Source organism: Megalopta genalis, chromosome 2 (genome assembly GCF_051020955.1).
Source record: "Megalopta genalis isolate 19385.01 chromosome 2, iyMegGena1_principal, whole genome shotgun sequence".
Lineage (NCBI taxonomy): Eukaryota > Metazoa > Arthropoda > Insecta > Hymenoptera > Halictidae > Megalopta > Megalopta genalis.
Genome location: NC_135014.1, coordinates 34,590,745 through 34,612,652, shown reverse-complemented (window position 1 = coordinate 34,612,652; position 21,908 = coordinate 34,590,745). Strand labels below are relative to the sequence as shown.

Here is a 21,908-nt window from a genome sequence, read left to right as displayed (position 1 = left end):
ACACAAAGAAACTGTGCAGACAGCGAATTAAAAATCATTGTTTGATTTTATTAAATTACGTTTTGTTTACAATGGTTCACATACACACGTCTTACAAAATAGTAGGCATCGATACATTCACTGACTGTAAAAAAATATATTATTACACAATATGTACACCACCTAATTTGAATAAGTCTTATAGTTGAATAATATTTCTAGTTGTATGGCTTCCATTAAAAAGAAATCGCTTTAAATTTGTCCTAATAATTTTTGAAAATATGTACACATTAATAATTGTGATAAATATGTACAATTATCCTCTCGATGAAGATATATATCTAATTTCTCGTTTCGATAGTATTTCTAAATTTGCTAACGTAACTATCTCATTGAGGTACAAAGTGAGAATTTTGATGCGTTTGATTCCATCGAAGATCTGAATGCAATCATATCACAGGTGGTATTTTTGTTTGAAAAAAACCTATATCATGTACATTAATCAGTATGATTATGTATTAGTAACTATGGCCTGAGTCAGATTCTACAAAATAGATCTCGTTTCACATCTGATTAATACGTGTTGAATTTATGGCAATAAATAGAATGTCGAGAAATGAAGAGTAAGAAAAAATGATATCTTTCGTTAAGTTTACATATTTACGTACTTATATTTATCAATTTCATGAAACTCGTAAAGATAAATTTTCTCTTATTCTGTTAACTTGAGAAGCAAAGCAAAAGGATTCTCTCTTTCATTTATCATTTTCTTTCCTTGTCTTTCATACTGTGAACTTTCATGCGCACAATGATTTAAGAAAATGTATCATACGTAACAGTACCTTATGTATTTAACTTATGAGCATACAGTATCTTTCATCAGTCTCTATAAAGTGCAACAACAATGCATAACAATACGCCACACCCTCTCCTCACGGCTTCGTTAAAAACGAAAATACCGCATAAATTTCATAATATTCATTCGTATCGTGTATACATGGGCCAATTCAATTGAAGGTAATGAAACTGTCTCATAGTACTTATAAGTATAGAAAAGAGAGAAAGAATATAAAAAGATTAATATCACTCAATCTTTTTTCATGCATATAAAATAACGCTTTAGAAATACCAATTGCTTTATCAGAATGTAGAGTATAAAAGCGTGGCGCTAATAAATTTCTCAACAAAATAAAATTAAAATAACTTACAAATACTGATATTGTAGAATAATATACAAATTATGAAAGTTGTATAAATAACTAGAAAAAAAAATAAAAAAAAAAAACAAAATTGTATTACTCATATGTTCTTTTGGATACTGTATAAAGTTCACACTGAGCTTCACGGTCATTTGAATTTATATGGCTTAAAGACAATTGATAATTTAAATAGGGTTTTCAATTTAAATTGGTATGTTAATTTCATTTTTAAACGAACAATGGTTATTCACGCTTGGCGACCATCTCAATTAATCATAAATTTCATTATTGTCAACCATATTTTTTTCTTAAACTACTTATATATCTAATGTATCTTTTAGTGGCAGCTTTGCTACTTCAAAGAATATCCTAAAATGTAAAGGAAAGAAAGGGGTCAGATAGATATGTTTCAGTTGTGTTTAAATAAAAGTAGTGTACTTATTTTTGCACTTACTTATGACTGTACTTGTTCCGTACTGTTGGCAAAGCCTCTTTGTGCTTCTTATGCAATCCTTCATTTAAGAGATGTACTATATCTCTTATGTCGTCAACTTTATAACCAGTGTAATATTCCAAAGTTGGAGTCCATCCCCCTAGATTTTTCATTTGGAATGCAAGAAGAAGTGCAGCAGAAGCCATTTTACTATCACTTAACGTCACGGTTGAATAATCCATTAGAGCATTCTCCAAAATATATCGAGCTAAAGTTAGTGTTGGCATCGAAACTTTAGCACACTATAAAAATAATATTACAATTAGTATTTTTGTATATTAGAGAAGAAAACCATACAAGATTAATCAATACTATGACATTAACGTACCCTAGCATATCGTCTGAGGAATCTATAAGAAAGTGGTATGCCGAGATCAAAATCTATCACTTTTAAAATACTCATTTCCATTCTAATTAATTCTCTTTGTTTGTAAATACCATCGCATATATACAAAAAATCATCAATCATTGGCGGTATTCTTTCCTGAAAAAAGAAAAAGAATCACATTGTAATTAGGGCGAACTAGTAATAGAATATGTTTTTGATACTTACATCATATTTACTCGCTACAAAAAGACTTGCAGCACCTAACAATTGTAATGTATCTTTTCCAACTGTTACCTTTGTCAGGTAGAGATCAACTAGTTTCACAGCCAAATATAAGGTTTCATGATTTAGTTCGAAAGACTCTTGAACCTCTACCATCCAATCTACTAACAAGGCTCTCATCCATCGTGAGAGACATACTTGCCTCTCCATGTAATCTGCAATAGGGAAGAGACGTTCTCTGCTTTTTAAATATTCGAAGATATCCATAGCGTAATGTGAGACTTGAAACGGGTCCAGCCAATTCTCCGCGTCGAAGTCCCATTTTACTCCTTCGGGTATTACTCTCTCGGGTACAGCATTTAATCGAGCAGCTGCTACTCTATCGGGTACAGCATTTAATCGAGCAGTTACTACTTTCTCGAGTACAGCATTTAATGGAGCAGCTACTACTGTCTCGGGTACAGCATTTAATGGAGCAGCTACTACTCTCTCGGGTACAGCATTTAATCGATCAACAGCTACTACTATTTCCTCAGATTTCTCAGGTACTGGTAATTTACTTGTTTCACTTTCTTTCTCAATTTTCTCCAATTCATTAGTCTATGGAAATTCACATATTTGAAAAGTTATACATAAAAATGTATAAAGTATAACATTAGCAACTGCTCACCTGAACATTACTTCTACGTGATTTTTTTTCAGTGTCTTCTCCTATATCCTCTAATGCACTTACATACAAAGAACTTTCGTCTGATTTTTCTAAGTCTAAACTACGTCTAACATTAACAATTGTACTAGGTATTTCGATTTTTTCAGTGACCTTTTTCACCGACTTTATACGTGGCACTAACTTTGGCTTTGGAAGTACTTCTTCAGGTTTATCAGATATAGCAACTGTGTTTTCAAGTGTTCGAATCGAACTTGTCTGAGTGTTGGGTTTTGTCTGAGTGTTGGGTTTTGTCTGAGTGTTGGGTTTTGTCTGAGTGTTAGATTTCGTTTGAGTGACTACTGCCTTTTTTATTACTTTCTTTGGATCTTGCTGGTGTGTTCCCAACGTTTTTCCAATAGCCTATTATGGAAATAAGAGAACAGTTAGAAAACCTATTTTAACCATAAAAATATAATGATAACGTACATTAGTAATGTTTCCTAAAGCAGATCTTTTCGCAGTTTTGTCCTTTTGCGGGGATCCTTCAGCTTTTCTTTTAAAACGAGGATCTTTACCAACTGGGGGCTTGATTAAAGCATTATTTAATACAGAATTTTGACTCCTAGTTGTTATTCCTTTTTTTGTTGCCATGTTAGCATTAGTTTGTTTAGTTTGGGCATTAAATACTTTCGATGGCGCCATTTTCATGAATGATTAAAAATATAAAAGTACGGTTTTCCCCTGTGCAAGAAAAATTAAAAATTAATCATGTGAAATTGTGAGTTTGTTAATATAATTTTATAGTTTCACTTCTTCAGGTTTATGAAGAAAATTAAAAAATCCTTAGAACTATTTAGATACAACTAACAGTTAATTAAACAGTTATTATTAACAATTTAGTACAAGTTAAAAACTGAGAGTTTAATATAAAGTGCACATTTCCTCATTTAATAATGGCAAGAAAAAATGGATTGACTTGCTTTCACACCAATCTGCAAAAGAAATGTTTACATGAAATGTTCTAGCAGTATGTTTACATGTAACAGTTTGGTATGTTTACAAAATGTTATTATATGACTTAGTATTTAGTTTCTCGCAAATTACTCCAACAATTACTTCAAATTATTTAAAAAAGTTATTCCTCTTTTTAATGACTGCTTGTCAACATGTCAGATAGAAAAAGAATGTAATATTAGTCAGTCAACAGTGCAAAGAATAAGACAAAAATACTGTGAAAGTATATTTTTAAATGTTGGAGGAAGACTAAAAAGTGGATGAATGAAGGATTATATGATTTGTCACATCTGCTGAAGCTTCAATTGCCACTGTGGCTCAAAAATTATTAAAAGTCGTAGAGCTCTGACCTCAACTCCATAGAGAATCTACGAGATTTACTAAAAACGGTGAATTCAGAATTCATATGTTAAGAATTCAAGAACAGTGGGAACAAATATCTCTGGTTTATTGCAAAAAATTAGTAGAAAGTATGCCAAAGCAAATCAATGCAATTTTGCAAACAAAAATGTTATGCGCGAAATATTTAAAATAAGTATATTAAATATTGTTTGTGATATATTAAATAATTAATATATTAAGTATTGGACATGGTGCAAAACCGAGTCAATCTATTGCTCTTGTTATTCTTCAAGAAGATATTATTGAAGAAATATCTTGTTACTTCTAACTGTGTGCATTTTCTGTTATCCTTCTATATTCCTAGCAATAAATAATAATTTATACAAAACTTATTTGTTCAGTTATGCTCCTTACTGTATATTGGAACTCAGGATCATTCATTTCATATGATAAACAATGAGCTGTGACTCATTGTAAACAATAAACGAACGTTATGGTCGAACGCGAACTATGTTTCCGAAATGTATAATACTTTTTGTTGAACATGATATATTATGTTCATAGTATCAGTTCAAAGTATCATGACATCCGAAACACTGTCCGCGGAGAAAGAAGACTCAATTTTTGAAAAAATATACGATTGTAGCATCGGTGGGTCGCGTATACGTGGCCAAACCTACAGTTATGAGAACCCATAAGCGTTCAGAGTACGCGATTAAATTTGTCCACTCCCCATCCCGCCAACGTGATTTTATCGCGCTTCGTTACATTGTCGATCGGCTAATAACAAACTCGAGAACACTTTCTGTGATAAATCAAAAGAATTTCTCCACTTTCTTTGCATACAAGATCAACTGTTAGACCTGATTCATGGCGCGATGCATTCACGGAGGAAAAAACGCGGGAACACACATCAAGGACACCGTTAAAAAGTACACGAAAACGGATTTTTTCCGCGAAAACGAAGTTCACACGAGCAGTTCGAAATTGTGAGGTCGAATACAATGAAAAGCAATGAGACATGCAGGAAGCAGAAATTTGCCACGGCTTCCATGAAGGCAAGCTATCATGAAAACAAACTGTTCACTGGTATTCTTACTTTACGGGCGCAATATTTCTACAAAATCTACACGGATCGGTGATAAACGAATGATTTTAGTTAACCTGATACCGTTGGGATTATTTCTTGTACTCTGGAGTGTTAATTTTTCTCACTTAAGAAATTCTTGTGTCATTAGTACGTTACTACAATGTCCGTTCGTTTCATCAGAGCAACTGAATTAAACTGAACCTTGAAGTTGACGCTATTCAAAATTACAGTTACCGTTGCCGTAGCCGTTCCTATGATTGGCTCACTGCCATTGGTCGGGCCGGAACCAATTGCAGCCTTTGAAAGTCTTAGCGTGCCGCCTATTGGTTGAACGTTCAACCAATCACATAACTTCGTTTAAATAGTGAGAATAGCGTAACAGGAGCAGGTCCTATTACTCTGTCGTTATTTATTTAATAACTTCTTTTTAAACAACGTTTTCTTGGAGTATAAATACAAAGAAAAATTTGAATCACGTTTAACATAATAATTGTATTACTTATATTACCGATTTATCGAATATGTATTTCTTTAAATATTCAAATCATTTAAATATCCATAAATTAATAATATAAATTTTTGTTAAATAAATTAATAATTTTAATGTTCAATAGAGAAAATTAAACTATGCTAAGAGTACGATAGGTGTCGTATGCGCCGGGAACCCCGTACATTGGCGTGACCTACAGGGTGGCACCTAATGTATTGTACTTGTACCGTTATCTTTACACCTGCATAAGTGTGGCGACGCCCACGCCACTGTGCGGGATTCTCGACGCATGCGTTACTTGTCTGACTCCTCGTGTCCTTATTTTCCTGTATTAAACATTTAAATTATCTTTGTCGCAATAATATTCAAACATTTATTTTATTAATTTATGAATGTTGTGTACACACTGGTAATTAATTACTTGAACATAATACATATTTGAGTACTACAATATCCAAGAAACATTCGATACTTGTACATTGGAGTGGTTTAAGTGTAATTCAAAATATTTTTTTTTTGCTGTAGAATCTCAAGGTTACAAATAAATGTTTCTTTAAGTTTCAGTTTCCATGTATTTGTTCGTTGAATCGCACAATTCTACTACATATGCGCAAAAATGGCTACAACAATGTTTAACATGTCTCAATAAACAATTAACCTTTGCCCCGTATTTAACCGTTCGCCCAAATGTAAAATGGTAGTACATGCTCCAAACGCGAGTCGGAAGCTTACAGAATTGGCTGTGTAACGACGAAAATTCTGTCGCGGCGAGCATCTCTATTCGTTGGCATTCCGATAACCTTAGTAAACGCGATTCTTGCTAACATATTGTAAGGCTTTTTTTACATACCTAATAGTTATTATATATTCGTCTTGTACGTGTGCGTCGTTGTGTTCAGCATCTCAGGCTTTCGTCTCATTCGTTCGTGATTTTCGTATAAATTATCGAAAATGCAAAGTGAACGGCTGGTAGTTAAGTACGTCAAAGTGAACAACTGTTTCGCCTATTTGCCAGACACCTGGTTACGAAGGCTAGGAACAGAGGTTGGTATTATACGTCTCATAAAATTTCATTCGACTATACACACATGATAGCCATATGCATACATTTATACATAAATTCCGGTATTGGAAGCACAACGGTAGATAGAAAATTTCGTACGCTGGTCGAACGATAAAACAGATTACAGTTAGTACGAAATTCTTTCGTAGACGGATCGATGTCGCGATGATCTATTTCTTGTGGCGAGGCGCCAAATTTTGAATCAAGTTCAAATCAAAATTACTGTACAACAGAGTTGGGCATTGTTCGAATAAAATTTTATTTGAAGAATTTATTCGAGAATCTTATTCGGAGAATTTATTTAAAATATTATTCGAATAAAATATTATTAGAAATGTTATTCGAATAAAATATTGTTGGAAATGTTATTCGAATAACGCCTAACCCTGCTGTACGAAATCAAAATTACTGTACAACAGAGTTGGGCATTGTTCGAACAAAATTTTATTTGAAGAATTTATTCGAGAATCTTATTCGGAGAATTTATTTAAAATGTTATTCGAACAAAATATTATTAGAAATGTTATTCGAATAAAATATTGTTGGAAATGTTATTCGAATAACGCCTAACCCTGCTGTACAAAACTATGGCGATTCAAAGTTTAATAGAACACAATTACTTCGGATTACAGGAGAATGTTATCGAAATAGAGCACAAAGGTAAAACATATTACGTGTCCTGCAACGTTAGCGCAAATCCAAACGAGGTGTTATACCTCGGCACAAGTTTCGCACGAAGTTTAGGCATCGATGAAGGGGACGAAGTGTTCATTTCTTCTTTGAAAGATGTGCAACGTTTAACAAGAATTGATGTTGTACCTCGTACCGCGGACGACAGGGAGATCGTGGTTAAGTACAAAAGCAGTTTCACAATTGTATCTTATTGCGATAAATAAGAATTCGTTGATCGAACTCTAAATCATTTTGTAGGAACTACAAATGGAAAAGCTGCAATCAATTTTGCTCAGTCAGATCAGAGTGGTGGGCAAGGGTCAGCCTATTGTTGCATGGGTTTCAAAGTTCTCTTCTGTAACGTTTACCGTAGGCAAGTTCAACATTTGTTAGATTATCCTTAGAACTCATGAGCTACGAACTGTTTCGTAATTTTGGGTAACATTTAAGTATATTACGACAATAGAGAATGCGATACGAATTAACTAGAACAAGTGGCGCCGCTTGTGACGAAATTTTGAAACAGTGATGAGGGGTCTGTACAAAGGCAAATCACGTAGCGGCAAAACGCTGAAACTAGTGATCAATTTACCGACAGATGAAATACATACTTGGAAATGTACACGGGTGCCGTATGCTGTACCTGTAATACCTGCAATCGGTAATTTGTTTACCAGTTTGAGCGTTTTGCCATTACGTGGTTTGGTGCTGTACGAACCCCTTAATCCTGCTTCGAATTTTACAATCGTTACAAATAAACTTTTTTGGTATGACATCGATGCAGGGAAGTTTTCTGAATATTTCTGTATCCTCAGAATGCTTTTTTAATCTCTGAATTCATAGATTTTATGCCATTACTAATACACGTATCCCCTTTACGACTATAGTAAATAGTGTTGTTGACAATCGGTAACTACAAAAATGAGCCGCAAGGCTCGAATAATCGTATCGTCCATTTTTGTGTACAAGCTGAGGGTCAGTTACGGAGAATTTACTATATCTGGGCAAGGATCATTTATAGTAGCGCCAAATGTAATTCAAGTTCCTCCACCTTGACAACAATGAATTGTCTTTTTTTGGTATGAAATGGATGGAAAATATGTAACCTTAACATAACTTCACCCTCAAAATATTTTTCTAGTCCTTCGAGCATCATATTTTAATTGAAGTGATGATAAATTATATATTCTATATATATAATATTATAATATAATATAATATTATATTATATTATATATTATATATATAAAATATTATATAATATAATATAATATAATAATATATATATTCTGCTTCTACTGTATTAAAATTTTTACGTTGTCATTCTTAATCACACAGATCATCTAGAGCCAAGTGTCAGATATGGAAAGCTCGAGCAATTGACAGAGGTGCACGTGGCGGACGTTGTGCCAAATAAAAATGTAGAGAGCTCGATCAAAGTGGCTGAGCAGTCCAGCAGCATAACAGAAGATCTCTTGACGACGTTCAGAAGATTCGCACAGTCCGCGGTCAGACACAGCGATTTCAAATCACCAGAGGCAGCCAGAAGCTCCGAGCTGCTTAAGAGTTTCCGCAATAGAAAGAAGTCGAGCATCTATCGGGTGCATCCGATGCCGAAGAGGATGGTCGAAGGTACCGCCGTCGACGAAACAGTGCGTGGTCCCTACCACGTGTTCGTGCCGCGAAAATCGGCACCGAAATTCGATGGCACCTTCGCCGTATTTCGCGTGAGGAAGCTGTCGGAAAGGAAGCAGCATACGAACGTAGCCAGCACCAGCTTTTTAACTAGAGACGACTCCGTTGTGCCCGAGTTGGCCCAAGAATTGGTTGTCAGGTTGTTCGTCCTTGAAGATTTGCTGGAGAGATCCCCTAACTGGAACCATTTCAACATCAACTTCCATCACAACAGTCTGTACGTATCGGACAGCGTGAGGCACACTTTGGACTTGAGGACAGGGGCCAAAGTGACCTTGTGCCAGGTGGAGCCTCCTCAGCAAGTGGCCCCATCCTCCATCGAACTGTTCTCATGGAGAGAATCGGTGACCGCTGAGACTTTCGAAAATTACGTGAAGACTCGTTTCTCTCGGGACGGGCTGTTCATTAATTCTTGCGCCGTAATCGTGCTCGACAGCGATCATCAATGCGTCGTGAAAATTTCGCCGGAGAATTGCACTTCCGCCCTGGTCGACGAGACCGTTCTGAAAGGGTTGCACGTGCATTCGAGATCGGTGGCTGAGAAGAGCCATCTGCGGGTCTCGGACGAGTTGGACCAAGAGAGGCCGAAGATGAGACAACACTTTACTCGGTAATCGAAGTCTCTTTCTTTGTCGGAGACGAATTCACGCGATATTGTGGAGAAGAAAAGCGCAAACCTTTGATCTTCGGAACCTGATAAGAAATTATGTTTCCAGGCATTTAGAGCACGCTCTGGCGGAATGTCGCCTCTCGCTCGATGTTAGTCTCGGTTTGCATACACAACTAGGTTTCGACTACGACCGGGAGAACATTTTGATCGCCGGCGATGTTGGTTCCGGCAAGACGACCGTTTGCAAACTGCTCTGCGAATATTTAGAGAACGCGCCGTATTTTGTGCACACGCAGACCATAGACTGTCGATCCCTAAAAGGTAGGGCTTGCTTTCAATTTATCATTCAATTTACTTGCGAAGACTGATGTTTACATTCTGTTCATTCGTTTCGTATCATTTTCTTAGGGAAAAAGGTTGAAATGATACAAAAAATTCTAATAACTGCGTTGAGCGAGAGTATCTACTATCAGCCTTCCGTGATATTCCTGGATGATGTAGAGTCCATCACGAACGCGTCCGCGAACGATGATGAGATCACTCCGGACGCCATTAATGCCGCCAGGTATTTTTTGCTGCTTACTTTTGATGTACACCATTATATAGAAAAATGAAAGAAAACGCAGTAATTGTTTATCACCAGGATCTCAGACATGTTAAGCAACACTATGTCACAGTATCAGGAAGTGTGTCACATATCAGTCGTCGCAACTTGCGCAGGTGTTAACAGGATCGGACAGAGATTGAGGCCAGCGAAGGGGTCTCACTTTTTCAGAACGGTTCTGTCGATACCAAATCTCGAAAAGGTACTCGATCGTGTTTACGCTTTATCACGTCATCTTTATCCGAATTTAAATCTTATTGTCTTTTTCTTTCGGAGTAATTAAAATAGCGATGAAGACAATTCGATGGAATAATAAATATTGGGATCAGAAAGATCGGTAGAGCCGCGATAGAATTAGGCGAATCGTCGTTCAACCAACAAGGTAACATATTCAAGTTAGATTTTGCCGATTTTAACCCTTAGAGCTCTATGGACGCATATATGCGTTTGGCGAAAGTCATCCGTGCAGCCTAAGGCCGCATTTATGTGTTTTCTCTAAGTCATCGGCCTGGACTAAGGGCGCATATATGCGTTTGTCGATTTTTTCAATTAATATGCAGTTATTTTCGTGTAAAATTAATACAGGGGCACTCGTTAGTAATTCGCCTTCCTTAGGTAGCGGTTGGGCAATATTAGGGTCATAAAAATCATCGGGAATTTCCGAAACTGAAATCCCATTTTATGTGTCCCACTCTCTAATCAATTAGATTTCAAAATAATTACCTGCACTGTCACCTTTTCGCGACTCGAAGCACTCGAAACGACTCAGTCAGCAGTACCGTCTTGTGAATGTAAGAACCTCACGGACTCGCTCGCGTCAACAACGATAGCGCGGAATATAACTTGTTCGATTTTTTTTTTTATTCGTGACACCCTACAGAATGTCAAATCTTGAGGAATATTTCACAAGGGACGACAGTGAAGTAGAATATAGTGAATCACTATCATCGGACATTGAATCAGAAGATTAATTATTTAACCTTCTGCAAAAGAATCACTATAATTTATTACTGTTTGCGCCTTGAATAGTCACTTCAGTGTGGCAAAAATGTATTCCGCCCCCAGCGATGGTCAGCGATAGCCGCGCCCGTCCCTACGAACCGTTTCGGCCAGGAGTATTCAGAGCTCAAAAGGTTAATGGTAAATGCCGTACACTGTAGTTTTACCTCTGTCTTTCATTACTTTCGAGTTATATTCCGTTATATTCTAACCGAAGGCCTGCCGACCGCTGAAATTCGCAGGTATATTGACCAGGAAAGTCGGTACCCTTAGACCGCAGCGACAATTAGCAATCACACTGGTACCTGCGCAGCCTCTTTTGACTACTAATAAAACAATTAACCAGATACAACCCACTGTCATCGTTCAAAATGCTACAAACTTTTGTACGTTTATACGTCCATAGTTCTACAAATCAAGCATGGTACAAGACTATCATTCATTATGCATAATTATTGTTGAGCGGCGAAAAACAAAAACACCCCAAAGCACGTATCCTCTATTTTGAAGCAATGATCACACACATTCCGAGTTTGCATTCAAATGAATTCACAATAAATACAAGGAATTAAGAAAAAAAGTAGAATTTTTAATATACTGTTCGAACAAATAAATTTTCATAACCGTGCATTACATATCTGTATTCTCCACTCAAAAACAAACAGTTTAACGAAAATTCAACTTTTTTTCGACCTCTGGTTCCCGAGATGTCTCAGACAATGTGATTTTAACCCCCAACTTTGAGGGCTGTTTTCACCGCTTCGACGCGGATGTTTGCCGATAAGAAAAAACACGTGTCAAATATTTTTCGAAAAACTATATCTTACGTGAGTCTCATGAAAATCATCTTGCGTAACTTGAATATGTTCCCCTGTAAGGGTAGCACGTTAGGACAAACTCGCGTTAGACGGATTAGCGGAATTGCGAACTGTCTGCTGCGGTATTATACGATTCGCGTTCAGCGGTGTAACTCGTGCTCTCTAATCAGGTGGATAGAATCGATATTTTGCAATTAATGCTTGGAGACAACTTGTACCTGCCCCGAGACGTGAATTGGGATTACTATGGAAACAAGACCGAGGGATGGATGGTTCAAGATCTGAGCGATTTCGCTGAGAAAGCGGTGTTCATTGCTTGGAAGCGCCACGGTAAGATGACTCTTAATTGCTTTCGTTTACTAATTAACACCAAACCTGTCGAGCACGAAAATGACTGACATGTGTTGCTTTAAAAGAATGCCATTAATGAATTCATGTAGCTGTTCCGTCAATTTTGTTATAATTTGTGATCGAATTAAAAAATTCATTCAATCATTTCCTGTGGAACGGTCCTTTTAATTTCAACAATTTTGAAAGAAAACGCATTAAACCGGCTGTGTTTCGAATCGAAAGCTCTTTGAATCAATTGATTGCCTTCGTTCGAAACGCATGCTCGCGACAGAATTTCCGACTACTTCGCGGCTCACACAGTCAATTGACATTTTATCATGGCAATATAAGCTGTGCGAGTCCGTGCCTGCGCGCATGCCAGTGTGCTAACAATCGTATCATTGTTGATTCGCCGGGAATGAAAGGATCCTCGAAGCCGCCCGTTGTTATAACGGAAGAGGACGTGTCGATTGCCCTGAAGAATTGTACGCCGATGTCTTTGCAAGGCATACAATTGTACAAAGGCGAGGGCCACCTTTGGTCGGATATCGGGGGCTTGGTGGAAGTGAAAAGGTGCCTCACAGAGATTCTACAGTGGCCGTTGAAGTACCCAGAAGTGTTTAAGAACGCGCCGATAAAGCTCCAAAATGGCGTTCTGCTCTACGGGATGCCGGGCACTGGGAAAACTATGCTCGCCAAAGCGATCGCCAACGAATGCGGCGTCAATCTAATTAGCGTCAAGGTATAATCGCAAATCATCCGTCTGCTACGATTTCCAAAATCATTCTTTGATATTCTGATAAACATACTATTAAGCATAAAACTATTTTTATCTGCACGGTAATTTTAGATAGATTTCATTTGCGTTTTAAATGTCGCCACTCGAAGCTTTAACATTTGACTCATTAAATTCGTAACATGCGTCTTGTATTACATGTGCTATAATTTACTGTATTTTTTACACGCCAAGGGTTCGATATTTTTGATTTTCATTCAATTTTTAGGGCCCGGAATTGCTCTCGAAGTACATCGGCGTGAGCGAGGAATCCGTCAGAACCGTTTTCGAAAGGTAACCAACGCTTAATGTTTCCAATGTATTTAGTAAAGCCGAGCACAAATTTTTGACAATAATATTCCACATATTTATATATTTATATTTATAAATTTATATTATATATATATTTATATTTATAAATTTATATTATATATATATATTTATATTTATAAATTTATATTATATATATATTTATATTTATATTTATAAATTCAGAGCTCTTCGAGCGAAGCCGTGCGTTCTGTTTTTCGACGAGTTCGATAGTTTTGCTCCCAGGTGAGTCTACGACTGAAAGTAAATTGTGAATGGTTTTGACGTTTTTCTATCGATTTGCCATTGATTGTAGACGGGGCCACGATAGCACCGGCGTGACAGACAGAGTGGTGAATCAATTGTTAACCCAAATGGACGGAGTGGAGGACAGAGAAGGTGTCGCGGTCGTAGCAGCGTCTTCGAGGCCAGATTTATTGGATCCTGCTCTATTGAGGCCTGGACGTCTTGACAAGGCTTTATATTGTCCCCTGCCAGATGAGGTACATCGCCAGTCTTCCATCCAAGTATTCTGACTATATTTTGTTTCCACGAGTTAAGCCTTTCAGGAGGAGAACATCGTCGCATTTGTGACACAAAGCTTTCGCATCTAAGCAGAAACATTGCAAATGAATAATCTAATTATGCAACTGCAAAAGATTACTACATATTCGTCGCCTTTTTCGGTATCGAAGACCTTAGTGTGCAATCTAAATATCTAATGTTTTACATTTTAATTCAGTATTTCGTTTTGAAAGGGTTGTTTTTAATATTCTGTGAACCAGCCACAAGCTCTTTGTCATTTTATTTCGTCCATAATTGGTGCAGGTCGAAAGAGAAGCTATTTTAAAAGCACTGTGCAAAACACAGAAGGTAGACACGACCGTATTAGACTGCCAGCAACTGTCGACGATGACTTCCGGTTTCACGGGCGCAGACTTGAACGCGGTGGTCACTCAGGCCAGATTTTCAGCCTTCGAGGACGCAGTTGCCGAATCTCCCGTAAGTATAAACAATACGAACCAAAATCGAACAATTTACGAAATCGCGAAGACAACGAGCAAACGTTTTTAATCCAAGAAAACATTGTTAACTGAAGAAGCGAATGTCGTCGGTGTTTAACTAAAAATTGTAACCGGACACGCAAGTCCCATTTCGAAACATAGCGTTCAACGAACTTCGACTGTCACGCGTGGTTGACACTGATTTTTAACTAGGTTTCGAAATGCAGTTTTCAGTTTCGAGAAATTCAGTTTAGTAAATCGAATAAAACTGACTAGGATTTCTAGAATCTAAAATGTCGAAGCTGATGCTTCCTCCGCGGCAAGTTTAAACTTTCTAATCCCGGTTTCGTTAATGAAACTCCTTCGATATCGTGGGAATGTGTTTGGAGTTGATGCTAGGCATCGGACGTGTCAACGGAATTTCCTGGAAAACTGACGAGCTAACGAGAAAGCCTGGCGCCAGTTTAGCGGCCCCGACAAAAGCGAAGGGATCGAAATGGCTGACCTACGCGCTGGTTCCGGCGTAGATCAAGATACCGGCGGAAAGAAAAAAAAATAAGGGAACGAATCAGCCGGTGAATACTCCTAGAAAACATCTCTTCCCCGTCGCTAACGATCGTTTCGTTTTGTTGGCCGCCCCGTCGTATCTCTCCCCGGCGCAATAATGAAAAGCATTTTAGCGCGACTCCGGCCGAGAATCATTTGTAGGGAGCTTCCGAAGTAAGATAGTGCGTAATGATGATAATATCGTTAGGTGTACACCCCGCCGTCTCTCCTATGTATATAGAGTGGCCTGGCTAGGTAGAGGCGGGTAGGTGGCGCGATATAACTGAGGAAACGTAGACCAGGTTTATTAGCGCACGCTGCCGAGAGCGCCAGCCATCCCCCATCTCGCTCCACTTCATCCTGGCCTACGCCTCGCTGAACGTCGAGGGGGTTATTATCTTATGCGTTATAATGATACACGGTTTAAGGCCTGCAGCGGTCCTGCAAAATCGAAAGGCTGACACCGTTGCCGCCTGTAACATCCTGCCGACTCCAAGGCGTCGCCTTTCCCATCTTCTGCGTCTAGAAGACGAAAATTCGACAGAGGTCTAGAAAAGCACTGGAAAAGAAGAGGACTGGAAAATTCACGCCATTGTGGAAATTGCAGCACTTGTTTCGTCGAAGGCGATTTTAGCAAATAACCCTTGCTAAATTTCCTTAAGGGTTCTTCGGATACGAATTACCCTATAGGAATGTCGGTCACCTGTGGTATTATATTGCACCTTGCACTGTTATTTTCATATACTTGCCCAAGTTTGGACAACGCCACGCCGCTGTGCGGGATTAAGAGCCAATGCGTCACCTACCCTACTCTTTGTGTAATTTATGCTGGTTGATATATTTTTCGTACATTTCTTTAATTACAGAGGGTGCCAATTTGTTTCAGTAGACAAAACATTGGGGGAACTGTAGTAGACAAAACTTTGTGGGGAACGCTTCGAAAACCCCTGTTCAAAATTCTTGAAACTAACTCTACTAGCAATATCTCGTTGCATTTCTTTTATTTACGTATCGACTATCTAACTAATATTTAATATTTATATTACTGAATGGAACAACAATGAATGGAATAGATGTAACTTGCAATTACTGGTATTTAATTACTGTGCGATCGTCTCCGAAACTGAAGGCAATTTCGGTTAGGAATGTCAGACGGAATTAATTCTAGTCGGTTTCGCGGTAAAATAAATGTTCCGAAGCACGATGAGAAGCTTTGTGATCGGTTCAACGCGTACAACGACCGATTGCACAGGGTGCGCGTGGAACGAGCAGAGGTTCGGGGACTATTAATTAACTTCCTACTGAGAAAACGAAGTTACGCCGGCACTTACCTACCGGAAGAACACGAATATCCAAACTGTGCGTCTAATTAGCGAGCGAGCGAGCGAGCTTCCCGAGCGCGTCGCATTTGGAGAGGAACGCGTCCCCGCGTTGATAAGCGATAATACATATGTAGATGTATAGGTCGACTTGCCGGGGTGTTTCGCGTTTAGACCGACGATTAATGTCTTCGTCTTTTCAATTTGATCGTAGAATGGAAAAATCGAGGCCAGGGACATCAAGGTCTCTCAGAAGCATCTGATCGACTCCGTGAAATCGACTCATCCCTCTTTGTCCGACGTTGAGAAACAGAAATACGCGAGAATGTGAGTGTCTGTTTACAACGCGATTAATTGCATGATATTTTTGTAATATTTATTTCTCGTTCTTTCGATTGCAGCTACGCCAGATTCGCAAAGAAGGACAACTTCGTCGAAGGGGTGAAGAATCAGAGGGCTACTTTAGCGTGAACTCAATTATTATGGGCATTTTAAAATACTCGAGATATGTTCTAGATAACCGGCGGTTCTCGACGCTTTTCCTACGCTTGAAGCTTTTTATTAACGCAAGGAATACATATATTTCCTTTATAAATGTAAAACTGCAGAGAATTAATATTCTCCAAAATAAATTCTCCTAAATAAATTGAATGCTTTAAATTTAATGGTTCAGATGCATTGTTTTACGTTTCTACGAATTTATTAGGTCATCGATTACTCCATAATTTTTCTATACAATCGTTTCACACTTAATTACTTAATGTGACAGTTTGGAAACCTTATGAGACCACTGTTCAAGACACAATTTGCTAGAAACCGCATTGTAATTCGCCCGGTGAAATTTCGCAGCGAACTATCTCTTAGAAGCGTACTACCACAAGGGTAGTTCTCCATCGTAGTGAGAAAATAATCCGAAGCCCCCGGAATGTCCTGTACGCGACGAACGCCCTCTGCCTATCAAAGAATCGAGGCTCTCGAATCGAGCATTGTGCACGAAAGAATAACACGGGCCCTGTCTTATTCTAATTTTCATTTTATCACGGACGCGTGTAGCTGCAGATCCGCGAGTAGTAAAGTTCGAAGGGGTCGAGGAGCGGGGGCTGAAAGGTGGTCGGGGGCGGCACTTTTCCTCGTTTAGCCGAGTATAAGCGTAATCCGGATGCCTGCGTCTCTCAAGAAACTCAGGCCGCCCCCGCGGCTGCGTTCCGCGCCAGGCGAAGCTTAACAGCACGGGCACAGCGGCACGGAACTTTTCGTATTAATAATCGGTATAATAATTAGTATTTTCATGCGCGACTTAGCAGGGAGGACGCGAGCTCTCGCGAGGTTTCGCGCTGGCATTGGCGGCGTGCATCCGCGTAGGCCGAGAGGAGCCGAGCGAGCGCTCTGAACTTCGGTGGATCTTGATTTTAAGTTCGGGGCGAAGGAGGCGCATATTTCACCCCGCTAATGTCCCGCCAGATAAACTACAATATTAGCTGCCTTCGCCCGTGATTTAATTTAACTTTGCCCCGGCGCGACATCCGCCTCTAGCTTTCGGCTGCCTCAGCCTGGTTAAACCGGCGTGCAAACCCACCCCCTACCAGCCCTCCCGCGCCGTCGACATGTGTTTCTGGTTTACAGTTTTGAGGGTTGGATAAGTAGATTCTACGGGGCTCCGCGAATTATTGGGTTATCGAGCGATAAGAAAACGAGATGTCAACCCCACCACGAAATCATGCTTCTTGGCGGATGAGCCGTAACGGCGATTTATCTGCGATTTCTCGGACAACTTGGAATCCTCTGTGACATCGAATAGACCTCACTGATGTCTGTTACTTCGTAATTGGACTGCGGGTTTTGTGCATTTATGGCAAAAGTGAAAGCTCGTTACAGCATATAATCGCGAAAAAATTACAAGTTACTGAAGAATGTTGATCTATTGATTCCGACTTATGAAAATTATTTAATGCTGAAAGAACGTTACACCTGGTTCCTATGTCTTGCAATCGATTTAGACAATTTTTATTTCGCATAATGATCCGCAGTCTAGTCGTAATGACGACAAGACTGAATTTAGTTACACTTTCGCGATTTTTATTCCGATGTATGCTTGGATTAAGGTTCAATCATTTTCTATGAGAGAGTCCTTGCAATTTCGATGACTTTAAAATGCGGTATGTGAAGAATATTGATGTTATATCAATTGCTACAATTGAGATTGTCACGCAACAAAAGAAGGCATTTGCTTTTCAGATTCGTATTTGTCCCAGTTCGTTTTATATATATTCATGATCTTAGATTCTCCGTATTAAGTGAAATCACAACGCAGCTACAGAGACAAGAGATTCAACGTGGCACGTACGAGGGTTAATTGCGAGGGTAAATTGCTCATGCACTTTGATAATGACAAAACCTAGAAGCAGCGAACTTTCTTGGTTACCTGATTCTTGGTACACCGAAAATAAATTCTGGCTTGCGATCGTAAATCTCGGGGTAATGTAACTCGACTCTCCGAGTGAACTTTATTAATTAAAACAAGAGCCATTAGATTCTATGTATTTCGGAGAACGGGAGACAAGTTTATCTATACCATCGCCGTGAACGTCTAGAATCCCGGGGCTGATGAATCTTTCGCGTCGCATCGGAAACAGCACATTAACTTCGAGCCTACGCTAATGAAAATTAGTCTGCCTTTTTGAAGAATACGCGAAAATTAATGTTGAACCTTGTAGATTGTAAATTGTTACCAGGTAAACATCAATCTATTCGGACCAGTGGTTTTTGAAATCGAAGTTCGTAAAACCAGCATGCTTTTGGATAATTTTGGCATTTTAATTTACCCTGAGAAAAAGGTAACAGTTACGAATTTTTATCTCGGAAACTATTCGCCCGATTGAGTTAATTCCATTTTATATCAATTTACAAGGTCCAGTTTATCATATATATTTTTCCAGATCCATAAATTATTATTTAATTCTGAGGACTATTTATTAGGATTATTTATGTGAGGATTATTTATTTCTATGAGAACGTTACCAAATATGGAGTGATATCACTTGGAAGAATTCGATATACTCGAGTACAAAAATTTGTGTTAAAACTTAACAATTATCACTAGATTGCGGATTTGTATGCAAAATAAAAATTGTCTACATCAATTACTAGAAATAGAAACTAAATAAAAAGGTCACTTTTCTTTTAATAATTTCATTACATTGAAAATAATACATTGATATTTTTAAATTCTTTTAATCTCACTGGCACTTTAAATTGAAAATACTCATTTCTACCATAAGCGCATAAAATCCGCAGTCTAATTATCACAAATCAATGTAACAAGCTGTACTGTTTTCCACAAGGATTGCAAGTATGGGTCCGCCTCCTTATACATATATCAGAATACCATAAAATACATTAACATGAAATAAAATAAAGCAAGACAAAATATAATAAAATACGATACAATAAAATGAAATAAAATTAGAAACTTATGCGTATATAAAATGTGTTTAAAAAAATATTATAAAATCATACTATAAATCAACAACCATATGCATGTTTAGTTTTCTATTGCCTTTGCTTTTCTCGTCACTACACGAGATATACAAAAATGAACGTGTTATACTCTAATCGACCAAAAATATTGAACTCTGCAAAATTTGTCTTTATCAGGACACTTAGGCAAAATGTACTTCAGCCAGTTCGCAGCGTTGAAGACGTTCCAGAGTGTTCGGGAGCGCGGGTAAACGCGTCGAGGCAAACAAACTTGCACTCCCGATTATTCTCAGAAGAATTAGGATGGCATTCAGTCCGGCGGAAATCATGGCGGCATTGTCGTGTATCCTTCGAACGCGGAGACTGATGCTTTTCCACCCCGTTCCCGTCCCCCGTGTTCCTTCGGTTCTCGTTCTTCGTCGTCGGAGAAAAGTGGCGGAACGAGAGCGCCGGTGAGACGGCGCAGTCAAGTTTTCAAATGTCAAGGTAACGAGATTAGCAGGACGAGAAACGGTAATCAGGAATAAAAATGCTACAACCGACGGCATTTACGCTAACTAATCTTCTTCAGGAGGCGAGGGCGGTAACGGAGTTAGGAGCAGCCGGCACCCCTCCCGTTTCTCCGGGGTTTTCGTCGCCGAGGCCGGCTTGTTAGCCGGATAATTGGCCATTTTTATGCTAAGCAGACCCGCGGCTGTTACGGCGGCTCGCCATTTTCGTTTCCGCTTTTCTTACGGCCGGCTCTTGTTCTCCGATTGATTGTCGGCCAGCTTCTTCTTCCGCGGCCTGACCCGACCGCGCCGATTGTTTCCGCCATAGTGTCGCGACGCTTAACGCGCCGTTTCCCTTCAGACCTTCTATTTTTACTTCCAGCTGCCCGCATTTTAATCCCCCGGACTGCAGACAATTTTTCAAGCACGTCTCGGAAATTTGATAACGTTTTTTGGCGCAATATTGTTAATTATTTCTTCGTGGTTTCATCGCTTTGGATGAACAAGATTATTGAGATACATGAGATAATTATTGTTTTATGTTAAACATTGGAAAATGGAAGTCAAATGATCGAGTTTTTCATCATTGACTCGTGTAAAGTATTTGCGAATTCTTCGGGAATGATATCATTTTTAATGTCTGTTATTGAATGTATTTCTGAATTTTTTTTCGATTTTATCAGGCTTCTTCAAATAATATATTCAGAAAATGGAGATTTAACTTGTATATATTCGAACGTGAAATTGGTTTCTCCATGAATTACGTTGTTACTCGGTTACGGATTTGCAGCAATTTCTTTTCGTATCGTTTATTTCGTCTTCGAATTTATCGAATAGATTTTAAGAGCTTTTTTTTCCTAGTCGGTTTTCTACTGTATATATTTCAATTGGCGCACTCTTTCTCCATTTTCTCCGTTTCCTTTCTCTATACATCGCGGCCCGTACAAGATAAGGCAGTAACGGTGGTCGGTGCCACGGTAAGGCGATTACCGAATCACGGAAATGCATTTCCCTGGTCAAAGTGTGCGGCTGCCATTGTGGCGGAAGCCATGAAGAAGAAAAGGACCTGATCGAGCACCTTCCTGTTCTGCAAAAATCGTCTGCCTCAAAAATTTCCCTCTAACCAAGAACGAATGTCCTTTCTGTCAGCCGTAACTAGTTTTATGAACGAAATCGTTTGTTGTTTACGTCGATCTAACATATTGTACAGTTTTCTGTACGATAAAGAATATTTCCAAATCATTCTCGTTTTCCAGTTATAACATTTCCAATTATTCTTGCTTCTCTAAAATCATAAATCTAAAATTATAATAAAACACGTCGGAGAAACTTAAGAATGTTGCCAACTTTCTCTTCAAGTTATTAAAATTATTAATCGAAGAAATACGTA

General features: G+C 38.5%; 2 protein-coding genes across 5 annotated transcripts; one reads left to right on the top strand and one right to left on the bottom strand.

Moving 5' to 3' along the window:
• Positions 1-27: 27 nt before the first annotated feature.
• On the bottom strand, positions 28-6,796 carry CycB3 (cyclin B3). 4 transcript variants are annotated; one of them, XM_033478762.2, is made up of 7 exons: positions 6,657-6,796; positions 3,357-3,611; positions 2,892-3,290; positions 2,225-2,821; positions 2,000-2,155; positions 1,633-1,913; positions 28-1,547 (listed from the first exon to the last, which is right to left on the bottom strand). In XM_033478762.2, exons 2-7 carry the CDS (start codon positions 3,576-3,578, stop codon positions 1,496-1,498), a joined length of 1,707 nt encoding a protein of 568 aa, XP_033334653.2. In that variant the 5' UTR covers positions 3,579-3,611; positions 6,657-6,796; the 3' UTR covers positions 28-1,495. The 4 variants fall into 4 exon arrangements, with proteins under 4 accessions (XP_033334653.2, XP_033334650.2, XP_033334651.2 ...); XM_033478759.2 differs by lacking the exon at positions 6,657-6,796 and adding an exon at positions 5,391-5,528; XM_033478760.2 differs by lacking the exon at positions 6,657-6,796 and adding an exon at positions 5,398-5,528.
• Positions 6,712-17,215, top strand: Pex1 (peroxisomal biogenesis factor 1). Its single transcript, XM_033478758.2, has 15 exons — positions 6,712-6,850; positions 7,502-7,717; positions 7,800-7,914; positions 8,880-9,846; positions 9,953-10,167; positions 10,255-10,411; positions 10,490-10,652; positions 12,438-12,597; positions 13,023-13,339; positions 13,602-13,666; positions 13,868-13,927; positions 13,998-14,184; positions 14,510-14,683; positions 16,765-16,877; positions 16,952-17,215. Exons 1-15 carry the CDS (start codon positions 6,758-6,760, stop codon positions 17,019-17,021), a joined length of 3,072 nt encoding a protein of 1,023 aa, XP_033334649.2. The 5' UTR covers positions 6,712-6,757; the 3' UTR covers positions 17,022-17,215.
• The last annotated feature ends 4,693 nt before the right edge of the window (positions 17,216-21,908 follow it).